General features: G+C 38.4%; 1 protein-coding gene across 1 annotated transcript in view; it reads right to left on the reverse strand.

Moving 5' to 3' along the window:
- CHN1 (chimerin 1) overlaps positions 1 to 17,508 on the reverse strand; it is a 211,286-nt gene that overhangs the window by 150,667 nt on the left and 43,111 nt on the right. The window contains exons 3-4 of the mRNA XM_047722227.1: positions 10,996 to 11,034; positions 5,126 to 5,181 (exon numbers count right to left, since the gene is read on the reverse strand). Coding sequence (XP_047578183.1) covers positions 5,126 to 5,181; positions 10,996 to 11,034 — 95 coding nt within the window. The remainder of the gene's footprint in view (positions 1 to 5,125; positions 5,182 to 10,995; positions 11,035 to 17,508) is intronic.

The raw sequence follows: 17,508 nt of genomic DNA on the forward strand, positions 1-17,508 counted from the left end.
TTAGTGTCCAATGATGATCCTTGCCTGACTCAATTACCAGCACAAAGCATCATCACTCTACATGTTTAGCCACCTTTCTGCTGTAAAGGACAACTTTACATTCTGCCCCTCTCCCCCATTTTTTCTTTGCACTGAGGTAGAGTTTTTTGGTTAAGTATCATTATGGACTAACATTATCTTTTCATTCAATGTGTTATAATTCACTACTATCATTTTTCTTTTTGATATCAAATTATCCCAAATCAAGCCTGTGAGAACCCTTCATTCAAGTGGGCTGCTAGATCTTCTGACATGTCCCCATCCGTTTCTGAGCTCTTGTTTCTTTCTGATTTAAAATGTTCTAGGATCTCACTGCCTGCTCCATGTTCCAGAATCAGGAATTTCTCTAAGGAGAATTGGCTCCTTTCAGTAGGAAATAGTATTTGGAAATCAAACTTTGGGCACTGAGTATTTTCATTCTTACTAGGGCATCACTGCTTCTAAAGCCTTTCCATGGACTAAGACAGAAAATGAATTTTTATAAATCTGTGAAGTCATATTTATACCTCCAATTCAAATTCAAAACCACGCTGCACTTCTCAATTTCCTTCTACTCCATATTTATATCCCCTCAAAACACTGGTTCCCCAAAATCCAATATAGTTACTCATTTATTCTGTCCTATATTACACACAAAATAATTTCAGAATTACTACACAAGTACCACTAATAACAACAAATGGCTAAGTATAAAGATCTCTTTCTAGGTTATGATTCTTAGACTACTTCCCCTCCAAGTCTGTACAGTCAAAATATTTATAAGCTACTTAAATTAACTTTGGGGTATGTTATGAATTTGTTAGGGTCATTTATTTCTATTTGTATTCAAGTTTAGGGTTTGCTTTTTTATCATTTTTTACTTAATTTTGTTCTTTGAATATGTGAAATAGTTGCATAATTCAAAAGTCACAACTAAATAAAGACATATCCTTCCAGCCTTATCCTCCCTAAACTGCCCCCCAAAGCATTCCTTACAGATAATTATTTCATTGGTTTCTGGCTTAATTCTTCCTATGTTTCTCTTTTGCAAAAATAAGCCTTATTTTTTTCCCTTCTTTATTACCAAAAATGGACCATAATTAGCATAGAGGCATACCTCATTTTACTGTGCTTCACTTACTGCGCTTCACGGATATTGTGTTGTTGTTGTTGTTTTTTTGTTTTGTTTTGTTTTTACAAGTTGTAGGTTTCTGACAACCCTGCATCAAACAAGGCTATTTGTGCTATTTTTTCCAACAGCATTTGTTCACTTTGTGTCTCTGTGTTACAACTTGGTAATTCTCACAATATTCAAACTTTTCACTATGATGATCTGTGATCAGTGATCTTCAATGTCACAACTGTAACTGTTTTGGGGCACCACAAACTGCACCCCTATAAGACAGCAAACTTAATAGTAACATATTCTGTATTCAGACTTCACCCACGGGACATTCCTCCATCTCCCTCCTATTCCCCCCAGATCTATTCCCTGAGACACGACAATATTGAAATTAGGTCAACTAATAACCCTACAGTGGGCTCTAAGTGTTCAAGGGAAAGAGTCACATATCTCTTTTGTTAAATCAACTTAGAAATGATTAAGCTTAGTGAGGAAGGCATGTCAAAAGTAGAGACAGGCCAAAAGCTAGGCCTCTTATACCAGTTAGCCAAGCTGTGAAAGCAAAGGAAAAATTCTTGAAAGAAATAAAAAGGACAATAGGGGTGGGGGGGGACTGAATTGGAAGAAATCAGAGAGGGAGACAAACCATATGAGACTCTTGACTCCAAGAAACAAACTGAGGGTTGTAGAAAGGTAGATGGGTTGGGGGATGGGGTAACTGGGTGATGGGCATTAAAGTGGGCACATGCTAGGATGGGCGCTGGGTGAGACACTCAACTAATGAATGCCTGAACATTATATCAAAAACTAACGATGTACTATACCTTGGCTACCTGAATTTAAATTAAAAAATGATTATAATAGTAAAGTTTGTGCCATGTATATTTTGCCACAATAAAAAGAATTAGAATCATGTTAAAAAAAAGCACTACTCCAGTGAACACATGAATGATAAGAAAGCAAAACAACCTTATTGCTGATAATGGAGAAAGTTTTAGTGGTCTGGATAGAAGATCAAACCAGCTACAACATTCCCTTAAGCCAAAGCCTAATCCAGAGCAAGGCCCTAGCTCTCAAGTCTCTGAAGGCTGAGATTGGTGAGGAGGCTGCAGAAGACAATCTGGGAGCAAGCAGAGGCTGGTTCGTGAGGTTTAAAGAAAGAAGCCGTCTTCACAGCATCAAGGTGCAAGGGGAAGTGGCAGGTGCCGATGTAGAAGCTGCAGCCAGTTCTCCAGAAGGATCTAGCCAGGATTATTAATGAAGGTGGCTACACTAAGTAAAAGATTTTCAACATAGATCAAACAGACTTATATTAAAAGAAGATGCCATCTAGGACTTTCGGAGCTAGAGAGAAGTCAATGCCTGGTTTCAAAGCTTCAAAAAACAAGCTGATTCTAGTTAAGAGCAAATGCAGCTGGTAACTTTAAGTTAAAGCCAATGCTCATTGGCCACTCCAAAAATCCTAGGGCGCTTAAGAATTATGCTTAATCGGGGCACCTGGGTGGCTCAGTGGGTTAAAGCCTCTGCCTTCGGCTCAGGTCATGATCCTGGGATCAAGCCCCACATTAGGCTCTCTGCTTGGCAGGGAGCCTGCTTCCCTCTCTCTCTCTCTGCCTGCCTCTCTGCCTACTTGTGATCTCTCTGTCAAATAAATAAAATATTTTAAAAAAAGAATTATGCTCAATCTATCCTGCCTGCGCTCTATAAATGGAACCATAAAGTCTGGATGACAGGACATTGGTTTACAACTTGAATTACTGAATATTTTAAGTGCACTGTTGAGACCTACTGCCCAGAAAAAAGATTCCTTTCAAAATATGACTGCTCAGTGACAATGCACTCGGTCACCCAAGAGCCCTGATGGAGACGTGCCGTGAGACTGATGATGTTCTCATGCCGTCTAACACAGCATCTCTTCTGCAGTCCATGGATCAAGGAGCAATTCTGACTTTCAAGTCTTATTATTTAAGAAATACATTTCATAGGTTATAGCTGCCACGGATAGGGATTCCTCTGATGGACAACTGAAAACCTTCAGGAAAGGCTTCACCATTCTAGATGTCACTAAAAATAGTCATGATTCATAAGAAGTCAAAATAACAACATTAAATACAGGAGTTTGGAAGAAGTGGATTCCAACCCTCACGGATGATTCTGAGGGGGTTCAAGCCTCCAGTGGAGGAAGCACTCGCGCTGTGGTGGAAACAGCAAGAGAACACGAGGTGGACCCCGAAGATATGACGGCACTGAAGCCATCTCACGCTGCTGCCTGAGCAGATAAGGAGTCGACTCTTACGAATGAACAAAGTACAGTGGTTTCTTGAAACGGAATCTATTCCTGATAAAGAGGCTGTGAAGACTGTGGAAATGACGACAAAGGATTCAGAGTGTTCCATAAACCTAGCTGACAGAGAGGCTTGATCCCCAATTTCGAAAGTAGTTCTGCTGTGGGTAAAATGCTATTGAACAGCATCGCATGCTATCAAGAAACTGTTCATGAAAGGAAGAGTCTGCCGATGTGGCAAATTTCACGCTGTCTTAAGTTAAAACATTGCTACAGCCACCTGCACCTTCAGCAACCAGCTCCCCGATTAGGAACAGCCATCAGCACTGAGGCATGGACATCCACCAGCAAAGAGATTCACCCCTCACTGAAAGCTTCCATGACAGCATTTGCAGCAATGAAGTATTTTTAAATTAAGGCACGTACGTTGTGTTTTCGGACATAATGCTATCGTATGCTTAACAGACTACAGTGTAGTGTGAACATAATTTTATATACACTAGAAAACAAAGAAACTCCTTTGACTCTCTTTATTGCAGTGGGTCTGACCGAAATGATCATATCTCCAATGTCTATATATATCTCTCTATATATTTTCTTTTTTTTTTTTTCTATATATATTTTCTATCTGGATATCATTCCAGATCAACTCATAGAAATCGTCCTTATTCTTCCTAATATCCCAGTTTATTTGATCAGTTTCCTATGGACAGAGTTTAGGTGTTTTCTAATATTGTGCTGTTACAAGTAATCCTATAATAAACACCTTTGGGCATATGTAATTCCCTATTTGTACAGGAAATTCATTAGGGTAAACCACCAGAACTTGGACTGGGAGGTAAATGCAGGCCCAGTCTTGTGAGCTGTCATAAAACCCTCCTAATATCCTAGCCCTTCACATTCGTATTGGCCATATATGAGTGTGTTTGTTTCTTCACAGACATACTAGCTAAGCATATTCAAATCTTTTGAACTTTTGCCAATTTGAAAAGGTGACAGTGGTCGCTCCGTGTATTTTAATTTGCATTTCTCTTATTGTTCATGAAGCTGAATATCATTTCACATATTTTAATAAGTCATATCTTTTTTGGTGAACTGTGTCTCCTGCGCATTTTTAGAACCACAATTTAAATCTTTTCTTAATGGAAAAGTTACTTCAATAATGCCTTCAAAAAAAAAATAATGCCTTCAAACTTGGTTCCAAAAAGAATAAACAATGAAAACTGGAAGAATATATGACGTGACTGAGAACACTAAATATCATTTGAAACTATAATGTCTCATTCCACACTGTGTTCTAAATAGTCCATTAAAAAGTGGCAGTTCAGGGGCGCCTGGGTGGCTCAGTGGGTTAAGCCGCTGCCTTCGGCTCAGGTCATGATCCCAGGTCCTGGGTTCGAGCCCCACATCGGGCTTTCTGCTCAGCAGGGAGCCTGCTTCCCTTCCTCTCTCTCTGTCTGCCTCTCTGCTTACTTGTGATTTCTCTCTGTCAAATAAATAAATAAAATCTTTAAAAAAAAAAAAAAAAAAAAAAAAAAGTGGCAGTTCAATGTTACAAAAAATGCATTCAAGTACAATTTCTTCGAGCTAAAAAAAAAAAATTGGCTAACCCCACAAATAACCCTGCCACTCAGGAAGGTCAAAGTTCAGGAAACAGGCAACGGAGAGACATTTTGTTGTAACAGTTTCGTCACACCCACCTCGTTAGTACAGGTAATTCTTCGAGGATGAGGGGCTTCCTGTTGCAACTGATACACTGTAAAGACAGAAAGTAAATCATTCCATATGAGCTCATAGAATCGTCCTTATTCTTTTAAGTGTTTGAGTTTATTCAATTAGTCTCCTATGGACAAACATTCAGGTTTTTTCTAATATTCTGCTACACAAATAATCCTAAATGTCCCTTTTGTAGAAAGTTTGACTATATTAGGAATCACAAATTGGCTGCTGTTTTACATTCCCAAGAAAACTGTGGTACAGTCCTATTTGCTATTAAATTAAAATTTGTTAAGAGCAATGCAAAGAAAGCAAAACAATCTAAACTTAATGAAAGCCCAAAAGCAAGAATAGAAAAATCAAAATCCATATAAATGTCTTTTTACCTCTTAACAAATCAGTACTGGGTATTTGGCTGTGTTCTCCATAATCTGGTCTTTTATTTTCTCCAATTCTTGGTGGATGTGTTGCATAAATCATGTCTCTCATATAAGCCAATAATGGTTATATATTCTTAAAGCACATTATTACATGTCAAACTTGAAGCTAAAATTAGGATTTATGTTAGAAGTAACAGATGTGCTGCTTTTCTCCCCTATTTATACTGCAAACGTCTATCTTCAAAGATAATCTCCCCTAAAAACAAAATTTCTGAGCCAAAGTTACCACCGTTTCTTCTACTAGAGCAAGTGCAGCACAAGATAGAATTCAGGTACCGAAGGAACTTTGCTAACTACTGAGGAGGGTAATTTTTAGAGTGATACCAATACTATGATATTCTACCCTCGCTTCAGGCTTTCTGATTTGTAATGAAGAAATAAAGAACAAAAAGTGGTAGTCATCAGAGAGAGTATGCTTATGTTTATCTAAGTTTATCTCTTGGAGGTATTTTTTCCTTCCATTTCTACATACATAATCACATATAATTGAATGTAAGCTAATAATGTATTTAAATACTTAGACATTTTGTCACCATAACATCAAACTAACCAGCCTTCTGCAATTGTCAGATAATGAATGACTTAAATTTCAATTGGACAGGGGCCCCTGGGTGGCTCAGTCGTTAAGCATCTGCCTTTAGCTCAGGCTGTAGTCCCGGGGTCTTGGGATCCTGCCCTCATCTGGCTTCCTGCTCAGTGGGAAGCCTGCTTCTCCCTCTCTCACTCCCCCTGCTTGTGTTTCCGCTCTCGCTGTGTGTCTATCAAATAAATAAATAAAATCATTTTTTAAAAAAATTTCAGTGGGGCAGGGGCTCCTGGGTGGCTCAGTCAGTTAAGCATCTGCCTTCAGCTCAGGGCATGGTCCCAGGGTCCTGAGATCAAGCCCCACATGGGGCTCCCTACTCAGCGGGAAGCCTGCTTCTCCCTCTCTCTCTACCTGTTACTCTGCCTACTTGTACTCTATCTCTCTGTCAAATAAATACATAAAATCTTTAAAAAAAAATTTCAACTGGACATCATTATATAGACTCCACTTCTGATATTTTTATATTTATCATAGGGACATATGGAAAACACTTAATTACACTATACATATATACACACATATATAATTAGACTATATACATTATATATGTATTGTATATACACAAAATATACACCAAGCACATATACAGACACCCTTCACTGTTCTGTATTGCTTTGTAAAGGGAATATATACTATGGCAGTTAAGAATCTTAAGTCTTGAAACAGATCACTTGGGGCTTGAACACTGGAGCTTTACCACCAACCCTGCATACTTTACCTCGGTTTCCCTCATTTGTAAAATGGAGATAATAATAGTTTCTACTTCACAGATTACTGAAAGAATTAAATAAGTTATTATATGCGGGAGATGTAAAATAGTTGCTAACACCTAGAAAACACTCAATAAATATTATTAATATACATAGGTGACCGATACTAATACATACAATTATTTACATTAATATTTGGTTACTAGGATGTTTCTTGAATTCACCACCAAAACCAGGGAAATGTAATTTAAAAGGTACCAAGACGACATAGCTTTCCTACTTAAAAACCAAAAAACAAACAAAACCCACTCCCTCATAATGTATGAAATTCTATTGATAGAAATGAATTCCTTTGTCTTTTCCTTCTCGTTGCAAAAATGCCTGACATTTCATATATTAAAAATAGTTTTAGATATCCATATTTTATTGTGAAAGTCGTTTTTTCAAAAACATTCCTGTGAATACGTTGTTAAAGATAGAGATGACATGGAAGGAATAGTTAGTTCTCAGCTCTCGGAGAATGTTAGAAAGAGGAGAGACCAAGTCTGTCCAGTCCTGAGACTGACAAAACACACACAGCACCCAGACACACCCAGATAAATCTCCATCCTGCTAACAGAAGCCAACACATGACTTGCACAAAGGGACGATTCTTCAGTTCCACTCCTCCATATGGCTAACTAGTCCATGTGAAAAGTCAATGCACATTTCCACTCTTAGTGGAAAAAACTCAAAAGATAAGTTTATCTTTACCAAGAAAATGCTTGGGAAAGTACCATCACCTATGGAAACTCAATTATGAGAACTGAATGGTAGTCAAGAAGGACATTAAAAGTTACTAGAGAATATAAAACATCGATTTTGATTCAAAGCACAAATACTGAAGTATATGGTTATTGCCAGTTATAGATTTACCCATTCACTAAGCACACATTAAGATAAGCCAATTTGAAAAAAAAGGAGTGATAATATCCTCACATGGGAATTGTAGCCTTTGTTTTAACCAGCCTTTCAAAGGGTATAGCTGAGCTTTATGGAGAGGAGCAATTTTTACACAAATGTTTCCTCATTTGCAACCAATGGTTGGTTTACCTTTAAGATCCATTTTTAACAACTAACATAGAAGGGGGACCTCAGCTACTGTAGAACTGAGTGTAACAAATGAATTCAAGGAATACCTATCAGAAAGACCATTGAAAAGGTCACCATAATAAAGACTGACTAATTTAGGCTCTTCTCAATTTAGAATTCTTGGTAATTTAAACTGGAACTCAGGTGAAATTTAAATTGCACAATCATTAAATGATTCACCAAAAATTAACTTCTGAATTCAAGATGAGAAGACATATGATTAGAGTACTTAACATTTTTCAATCGCCTTAGAAATGTCAATGCTTATACTGTCATTAGTGAATTTCTCAGTACCCGGAGACAGTAACAAAACTGTTAAGTTCGGCGATTACAATTTTAGGTATCTTGAGGTCAAAATAGGCTCACATCTTTGGCTTGCTGTTTTCTAAATTTAAACTTTTTTGTTTGTCTGTTTTTAAAGATTTTATTTATTTATTTGTCAGAGAGAGAAAAAGACAGCACAAGGAAGGGGAGCGGCAGAAAGAGGGAGGGAGAGGCAAGCTTCCCGCTGAACAGGGAGTGAATGCGGGACTCAATTCCCAGGACCCTGGGACCAGGACCTGAGCCGAAGGTAGACACTTAACCAACTGAGGCACCCAGGTGCCCTAAATTTGTTTTTAACATTTAAAAATTAAGAGATTTAACAGTAACAACAAAGGTAAAAGAGAATTCCACTTCCAAAATATCAGATAATGTGACAACATCTGAGCAAGTGCTCGATAAAGGGGAGCTCATTATGACCCACTCCCTGCAGACAGGGCATCCATGCTCCACTTCCCCTCTGGGCCACTTGGCTCACTCGCCTCGTTTATTACAGGCTAGGGCCCTGGTTTAAGTCAAGCAATTTATATCAAAAAGCAACAGAATGGGGGCACCTGGGCGTCTCAGTCAGTTAAGGGTCTGATTCTTGATTTCCACTCAGTTAACGATCTCAGGGCTATGAGACCCAGCCCTGAATGGGGCTCTGCATTCACGGGGACTCTGCTGGAGGATTCTTTCCCTCTGCCTCTCCCCCTGCTCGTGCTCTCTAAATAAATAAATAAAATCTTTTTTAAAAAGGCAATAAAACTATATTTATTTAAAAAGAGTCCTGGGGCACCTGGGTGGCTCAGTCCTTAAGCGTCCATCTTCGGCTCAGGTGATGATCCCGGGGTCCTGGGATCGAACCCCACATGGGGCTCCCTGCTCAGTGGAAGCCTGCTCCTCCCTCTCCCACTCCTTCTGCTTGTTTTCCCTCTCTTGCTGTCAAATAAATAAATAAAATCTTATTTAAAAAAAAAAGAAAAGAGTCCTCAACTTAGGCATCTTGCTCGTTTTATTTTCCTACTGGTTCATATTTTTAAGTTTATAGAATTACGTTGGGTGGACCTCAGACATTGAGATTACTAAAAGAAACTATAAAATTCAGTAGCAGAATTGTCACCAAAACAAAAAATGCCATTTTAAAAAACATGGTAGCTACTGTAAGACATTTAGAGATATAGAAAATACAAATCACCTATACATTTAGTGCTCAATATTCTTCAAGGGGGAAAAAATCACCACCATGATTTAATAACTATGTGAGGCTTCACAGATGCTCTTACACAAAAAAATGTGCAAGGTACAAGTCAGAGAAAAGGGAACAAAGGTAAACTGAAAACCGAAAAATGCAGACAAGAATCTTAAACAGGCTTCTAGCCAATGAAAGAATGAGATAAAATCTCTAAGAAATAAAGAACATTAGTCATTTTTATACATTCTTTGAACTATACTCCCCAGAAATAAAAAGGCACCAGCAGGGATGAGGGAAAAAGCCTCTATGGCAATATTTTTAGAGACTGTTCATATTTTACTTACTATAATTAGCCCAAAGTAGCAACCTATTAAAATAAATCTATCTGTTGTTCTGGGAACATAAAACCAAGAATCTGAATCACTGCTCCTTCAGTCAGCAAATTTCAGCAATGTACCGATACCAAATTGAGGATAACTCAACATTTACAAAGATGTTAAAAATGGGTATTTAAAGTACAGGTTTCGGGCACCTGGGTGGCTCAGTGGGTTAAGCCGCTGCCTTCGGCTCAGGTCGTGATCTCAGGGTCCTGGGATCGAGGCCCGAATCGGGCTCTCTGCTCAGCAGGGAGCCTGCTTTCTCCTCTCTCTCTCTCTCTCTGCCTGCCTCTCTGCCTACTTGTGATCTATCTCTGTCAAATAAATAAATAAATTCTTTAAAAAAAAAATAATAATAAAGTACAGGTTTCTCAGGTTGCTTATCCAACTTTATAGATAAACAAAACCTTCCAGTGCTGGTGTCTGCAATAGTGCATTCATGGATTTCTTTTTAAAGCTACTCTGGTTATATGAATCCTCTTTCCACTTTTTAAAAATCTGAAATATCTTTTACCTCAAGAAATAATATTCTCTAGGGAGAAAGGAAGGGAAAATAAAGGACTAAGAACCTAGACTCTTCAGAAAGGGTTTTTATTCTAATGCAAATTTTAAAGAGCAATATAGAATTCAAATTCAAATGCAATTACTATAAATTCCTATAAAAAACAAACACACGCAAAAGCCCTCTTTTCTTTGGCCTCTTTTCACCCACTCATTCTATCAAGATGGCCTCCTGACTTATCACTTACACAGTACTTTCTCATACAAAGAATTAGGATTTGAGAATAACTATACTGCTTGAATTCTTAGTTGGCTTCTCTTGGCACTAGTTTTTATCAGCCACTGAAAACAAGTGGCCTCAAGTTCAATATGGAATTCCACGCAAACTCAGAGGGATGAGATGCATTCCAGACATGCAAACCATAGACACACCTTATGGAAACACTCCTGTTTTCCCACAATTATTTCTGGGCTGTTCTCAAATCCTGCTGTAAATTAATTTTTCAATAATGGGTATAAAATGAAATGAATCTTCCTATCTAATGATCTTATTATTTCTCTATCACTTAAAAAGCACTATAACCCACCCAATTTAAAATTATTTGTATACTTACAGTAAGATTTCCAAACAGGAGGTCTATATTCATCTGTATCTGGAAAAATAAACACAAAATTAACATTATTGAATATTGATATTTAATTGCATATATTTAATATAATTAAATTAAGCTATAACAGTATATATTCAAACATATATTTAATATATATTTGTTGAGGTCTCTATGTCCTAGGCATTGTGTTAGACTCTAAAGGGCATTCACAGGTTTTTTAGTCTTGGTCCTTACTTTCTTGGAGTACAGTTTCACAAAGCTTTTCAAAGAAAGTTATTGTATTTATCCAACTGGTTATCACATAACAACACCAAGGTTAATTTTTGCAACTCATTTCTCACAGTCACTAATAGTCAATAAAGTCTTTGCATCTTCGGGCATAACCCCATAACAATTTCACTGAAAGAGCCCTTAAATCACTGGAATTTTTCTTTTTCAGTAATACTGACCAGGAAACACTTAATCCTCGGAGATGTACCTCCCCCATCACATTTGGGGGATTCCAGTATAAATGGTTTTATTAACATCAGGAGAGAAGAGCAGCAAGGTACTTCTTCATTCATCATGGATAATCACAACCAAGAAATGAGAAACATTCCATTGGAAGACAATGCTTCCAGGGACCCACAAAGGACATGAGGTGAACATCTGCTCTTCAGTCCCTCTCCCCTCACTCTGCCTGAATGAGGACTTAGGAGTGTAAAGAGGTGGAAAGAGATGGGAATACAAACACATGATGGGGGGGGGGGGGGATTAGAAAAAGGAGAGGCACCAGTGTGGTCTGGCATCTCATCTGTAAAGCGCAGCTCAGTATTAAATCTGTTGGTCTGAAGCTCTGCTGCAAGATCACGTAGCTAAATTGGCAGACACAGCAATGTGGAAATCTGTGGCCAGCTATGTCACCTGGTTCTGCTGGCATCCGATATAAACCCATTAAGGAGTCAGGTCCAAAAGATCCTGGTCTCCAAGGAGGCAAGAAAATTCCTGGAAAGTTTATCGTGAAGGCTGGATCTAGCATACGTAGGTTAAGTAAAAATGATAATAAACTCATCATTCCCCTCAGCCTTTAAAATATTAACACTTCACTAATAAACCACACAAATATTTGGACCCAGAGGGCTACAGCAAGACTACTAATGATAGGCATAAGAACACAAAAAAGGAAATTCTAAGCCATGTAGAAATTGCTTGGCACTCCGAAGGAGTGCTCAAATATATTTTTTAATGAACAAATAAAAGATTACATGAATAAATGAGTAACGAAGTAACACAGCAAAACACAGTTGGCTCTCATTATTTGTCCTAGTTATATTCCACAGAGGCCACCCTGAACACCGCATAAGTGAACATTGAATGATTGCTCCTAGTGGAAAACACAAGATTAGGTTCTTGTATGCCTCTGGTAACAACATTCTCTTCAGCCCATCATTACATAACCTTGTTTTATTTGTGCTTCTGTTTAAAGACACCTTATTTAATAAACATTGTGATTCATTAATACTGAACTCATGGCCAACAGCACTTTAACTCCTGACACAGGGAAGCTCATCTAACACTTGTATCTTTCTCCGTAAGATACATCACAGCCTTCTCGAGCTTAGCAACCCCAGACATCACTATGTGTGGGGGCCATTTTAAACAGAGAGGACATGGGAAGCTCCACGTTTTATACTTCTTCTGGACCCTACCTTATGTGCTTCTTCCTTGCTTTCAATTTGCACTTTCTCTATAATAAATCATGACTGTATTAACAGTGATCTCTGAGTTCTAGGAGTCCTTTCAGTGAATTATCAAGCCTGAGGGAAGTTTGAGGGAACCTCCTCCAACTTGCAGTTGGTGTCAGAATTCAGGGAAGCCTTTGGGACTGTGCCCTCTAACTGTGTAGTTGGCTCTAATTCCTTACAAACCCTGTGCAAAGACTGTAAGGAAGCAGTAAGAGCCTTCTGTAGATTCCTTTGACTTTGGAGAAGGTGAGAAAGAGGCTAACTCTCAAAATTCTGCCCTTGGGGAATTTGTGTATCTAGTCCTAAATAGGGCTTTCTTAGGGAGCATCAACTTTTACTTAAAGCTGTGTGACTTTAGGAAATTTACTACCTCTCTCAATCTTACTATCTATGGAGTAACATCATCATCTAAAATGGGAACAGTAACAACACAGGTTTGTTGTGAGGTCCAAACCAGGTGTCATACATAGAGCACCCTGCACTTAGGAGACTTTTAGTAAATGAGCTCCCTCGCCTGCCCTCACCAAAAGTGAATTTAAAAACACAGTGTTGTTACCATATTAGCTGCAGGCCATTGTCAATGATTTCAGCTGTGCATTTCCTTCTTATTTGTTCTTCCCTGTATACCTACTATATTACAGAAGACACGATTCAAGATGCTACAGATCAGAACTTTGTGGCCAAATAAAATGAGCATTTAATAAGTAACCAAGAACTAGTGGGAGGAAAGTTTGTTGTTTCCTGTAATATTTAAACAATTCTAATGATTAGTGAATTTTAAGAGTCAAGTTTGTGTTTTATTTTTTTTTATAAATAAGGATTTTCTTTTATTTATTTATTTTTAAAGATTTTATTTATTTATTTGACAGATAGAGATCACAAGTAGACAGAGAAGCAGGCAGAGAGAGAGAGAGAGAGAAGCAGGCTCCCTGCTGAGCAGAGAGCCTGATGTGGGACTTGATCCCAGGACTCTGAGATCATGACCTGAGTCGAAGGCAGTGGCTTAACCCACTGAGCCACACAGGTGCCCCCCAGTTTGTGTTTTAGAAGTCTTTTCCTAGCAATCTATTTTTTGCTGATGGGAGTGCAGCCTGGCCCGATCTCTCTGGAGTGCAATTAGCAACACAAGTCCAAAGCCTTTAGAAGTGTTTAATAGCTATCTGTTGCAGCAGCGCTCAAATAAGATGCTCTTTAAAAGAAAACACTTAAAAATTATGACAATCTTCCTTATTTTAAGGCTGGCAATCTTAGGTCACCTTGGTCTTTTTGTTGACAAAGTTAGGCAATGGGTAAGCACCACTGTCCTCAGAACTCAGGGGAAAGGAGCCCATGGAGGGGACATGGCTGGATGGTTTAGAAAAACATGCCCCAGCCTCTTAGCGAGCAGCATCAGGTGCTAGAGTTGGGGAGACTGATTTGTCAGAACCCTACATTATTCTAGAAGGGTAGAAACAATACCCCACTCTTTGATTCCTCAGACTCAAAGTTAAGGAGTTCTGTTATAGAAGAAGCTCATGGTTCACACCAAATCCACTGGCAAGAAAAGACGAGGACATTCCTGAAATAAAATGACCTTGGAAATGGATTAACTGAAACTGATGATGAAGAGCCACCCAAATGGCTTATGGGCTTATTCTGACCCAGCATGGGATTGATGAGAGAAGTGTCCTCAACCTCCGCAGCAGTGAATCGCTGACGGTAAGAACATGAACTAACGAACTGCCACCTGGACCTCCAAGTGGGGTCACTACTGTGACATGGGCCAAGTCTGACCAGAAAGAGCATCCTAGCAGCAGTTAGGCAAGCAACTATCAACAAACAAAATGGGGCTGATTTTTAACACTGACAGAGAGTGTACTATTATAGTGCACCTCTCTTTCTGGCCTTCGGAAGAGGATGGGACCACTGCGGGACTGAGTAAGACTGCTGGGGCTCAAACTTGCAGGAGGAGGAGGCTGCTTAAAGAGGAAGACACTGAACTTCCTACTACCTGGCGCTGATTAACCACCACAACCACCAACCATCACCACCAGGACTACCATCACCACCATCACCACCACCACCACAGGAGTATATTCGGCCCCTAAATTTATATAAAAATTCATGCTTGTTCCTTCTGTGTATCTTCTGACCCAGCAGTTCTGTTCTCTTTCTAGGAATTTATTGTAAAACAATTAAGGATATTTAGGAAAATCGCAATATAAAAGAATATCACTGTAATATTACTTCTTTTTTAAAAGATTTTGTTTATTCTTTTAGAGAGAGATAGAGTACAAGTGGAGAGAGGGCAGAAGGAAAGGCAGAGAATCCCAAGCAGACTCTGCCCTGAGGGCAGATCCTGACGTGGGGCTCAATCTCTTGATCCCGAGATCATGACTTGAGCCAAAATCAAAAGTCATCCCTGGATGAACTGCACCACCCAAAAGTAGTGATACTACTTTTAAGACTAAAAAACTAGGGGGCACAGTCTGTTAAGCCTCAAACTGTTGGTTTTGGCTTAGGTTGTGATCTCAGGGTCATAAGATTGAGCCTCACATTGGGCCACATGGCACAGAGTCTGCTTGAGAGTCTCTCTTCTCTCCCTTTGCCCCTCCTGCTCATGCTCACTCTCTCTCTCTCTCTCTAAAAATAAATAAATCTTTAAAAAAAGACTAAAAAAATGTATATATTCAACCTAAACACCCAACAACTAAAAACCAATATGATCAATTACTACATATTCCAGTTTGAAGACGCCTTGACTACATCAAAAGGACTTCATCTTGTAATCCATTAAAAGTCTGTTCTCTTTTAAATATTTTACATCTTTTAAACCAGTGGTTCTCAAACTTTTGGTTTCAAAAATCTGAATTCTAAAGAGCTTTTAATATCTACTGATATTAAACATATTACAAATTAAAACTGACACATTTTAATTTATTTTCATTTTTTTTGTTTTTTTTTTTTAAGATTTTATTTATTTATTTGTCAGAGAGCAAGAGCGAGCACAGGCATACAGAATGGCAGGCAGAGGCAGAGGGAGAAGCAGGCTCCTCGCCAAGCAAGGAGCCCGATGTGGGACTCGATCCCAGGACGCTGGGACCATGACCTGAGCCGAAGGCAGCTGCTTAACCAACTGAGCCACCCAGGCGTCCCTCATTTGTTTTTTTTTTTTTAAGATTTTATTTATTTATTTATTTATTTATTTATTTATTTGACAGAGGCGATCACAAGTAGGCAGAGAGGCGGGCAGAGAGAGAGGAGGAAGCAGGCTCCCCGCAGAGCAGAGAGCCCAATGTTGGGCTCGATCCCAGGACGCTGGGATCATGACCTGAGCCGAAGACAGAGGCTTTAACCCACTGAGCCACCCAGGCGCTCCTATTTTCATTTGTCTTAACAAATTTTTATATGTTAATTTGTTAAATTGTTATTTGTTCATTTGTTAAATAATATAAAAATTATATTTTAACACTTTTATAAAAAATAACTATTTTTCAAAACAAGAAACTTGTTTTACATTTTGCAAATATCTTTAATGTCTGCTTTAATTGAAGACAGATTCTCATACCTGCCTCTGTATTTAATATATTGTGATATCACTTGCCATGTATCTTCTGGAAGATTCAACTAGATACTTGTGAGAGAATGAGAGTAAATAAGGCAAATAATGTTGTCTTCTTACTCTGTTTTGACTTTTAGAAACTCAGAAAAAACTTGGGGACCCCCAGAGTTTCCCCAAACACACTTTGATAATAACTGTTTTAAACCATGATTTCTTTGGCGTATCTAGGATATAGGGTATGGTAAGCTAAGATACATTTCATCTAATAGAGAAATACAAAAGTTAACAAGAAAAGAGACAAAATTATGTGGTCTTTTAGCAGTCTACAGTCCTTTCAGCTTGTTCAAAGGAAGTTATGGGCCAATAAGTACCAAATGTCTGTGATCTGCCTACAGCTAAGTTCACCTTGTTTTGATTCTGTCAGAAAAACCATCTACACCAAGCATATAAACATGAGAGACTTCCATCACTAGAGCACAACCAAGAATGACAGCCAGACAACCTATGAACCCAGGACAGCTCACCTTAAAACCATCTTTAAAAACCCAGGGACAGCTGCTTAAAATAAACTTAACATGATATGGATGAGTGTTTAAATCAGGTACCTACCTACAAAATCCATTAAAAGATTTTCTTCCTTACCTGTGTCAGTAATACTTGTGTATCTACTCAAAAGATAATTTCATTTAAAAAAAAGTTCTGTTGGCATACTCATGTTAAAAAAATCAGAAAGTTTCATTCATTCAATAAATATGTACTAAACATTTCTGTGGATAAAAATGTCAGTTATGAGGTGGGTCCAGATGTAATTTATGCCTTCAAGGGAAGTAAGGAAAATAAATGGGTATTATTATATAAACAAGGTAATATAAGTAATATATAAGAGTATAATAAGAACAGTACAGAAGGGGCTCCTGGGTGGCTCAGTTGGTTAAGCAGCTGCCCTCTGCTCAGGTCATGATCCTGGAGTCTGGGATCGAGTCCCACATGAGACTCTCTGATCGCCAGAGAGTGTTTCTCCCACTGTCCTCTCTCCTCTCATGCTCTCTCTCTCATTCTCTCTCTCAAATAAAAAATAAATAAAATCTTAAAAAAAAAAAAAGAACAGTACAGAATACTCTTTAACATAATAGGACTTTTACAAACCATCATTTGGCCAAAATGACTGTCAAGAACAGGTCCCCAGTATTTGCTGAACTAATAAAAGAATAGAAGGAAAGAAGGGATCACTTTTACTTTTTTTTTTTTTTT

This window comes from Lutra lutra, chromosome 3, assembly GCF_902655055.1.
Source record: "Lutra lutra chromosome 3, mLutLut1.2, whole genome shotgun sequence".
NCBI classification, from domain to species: domain Eukaryota; kingdom Metazoa; phylum Chordata; class Mammalia; order Carnivora; family Mustelidae; genus Lutra; species Lutra lutra.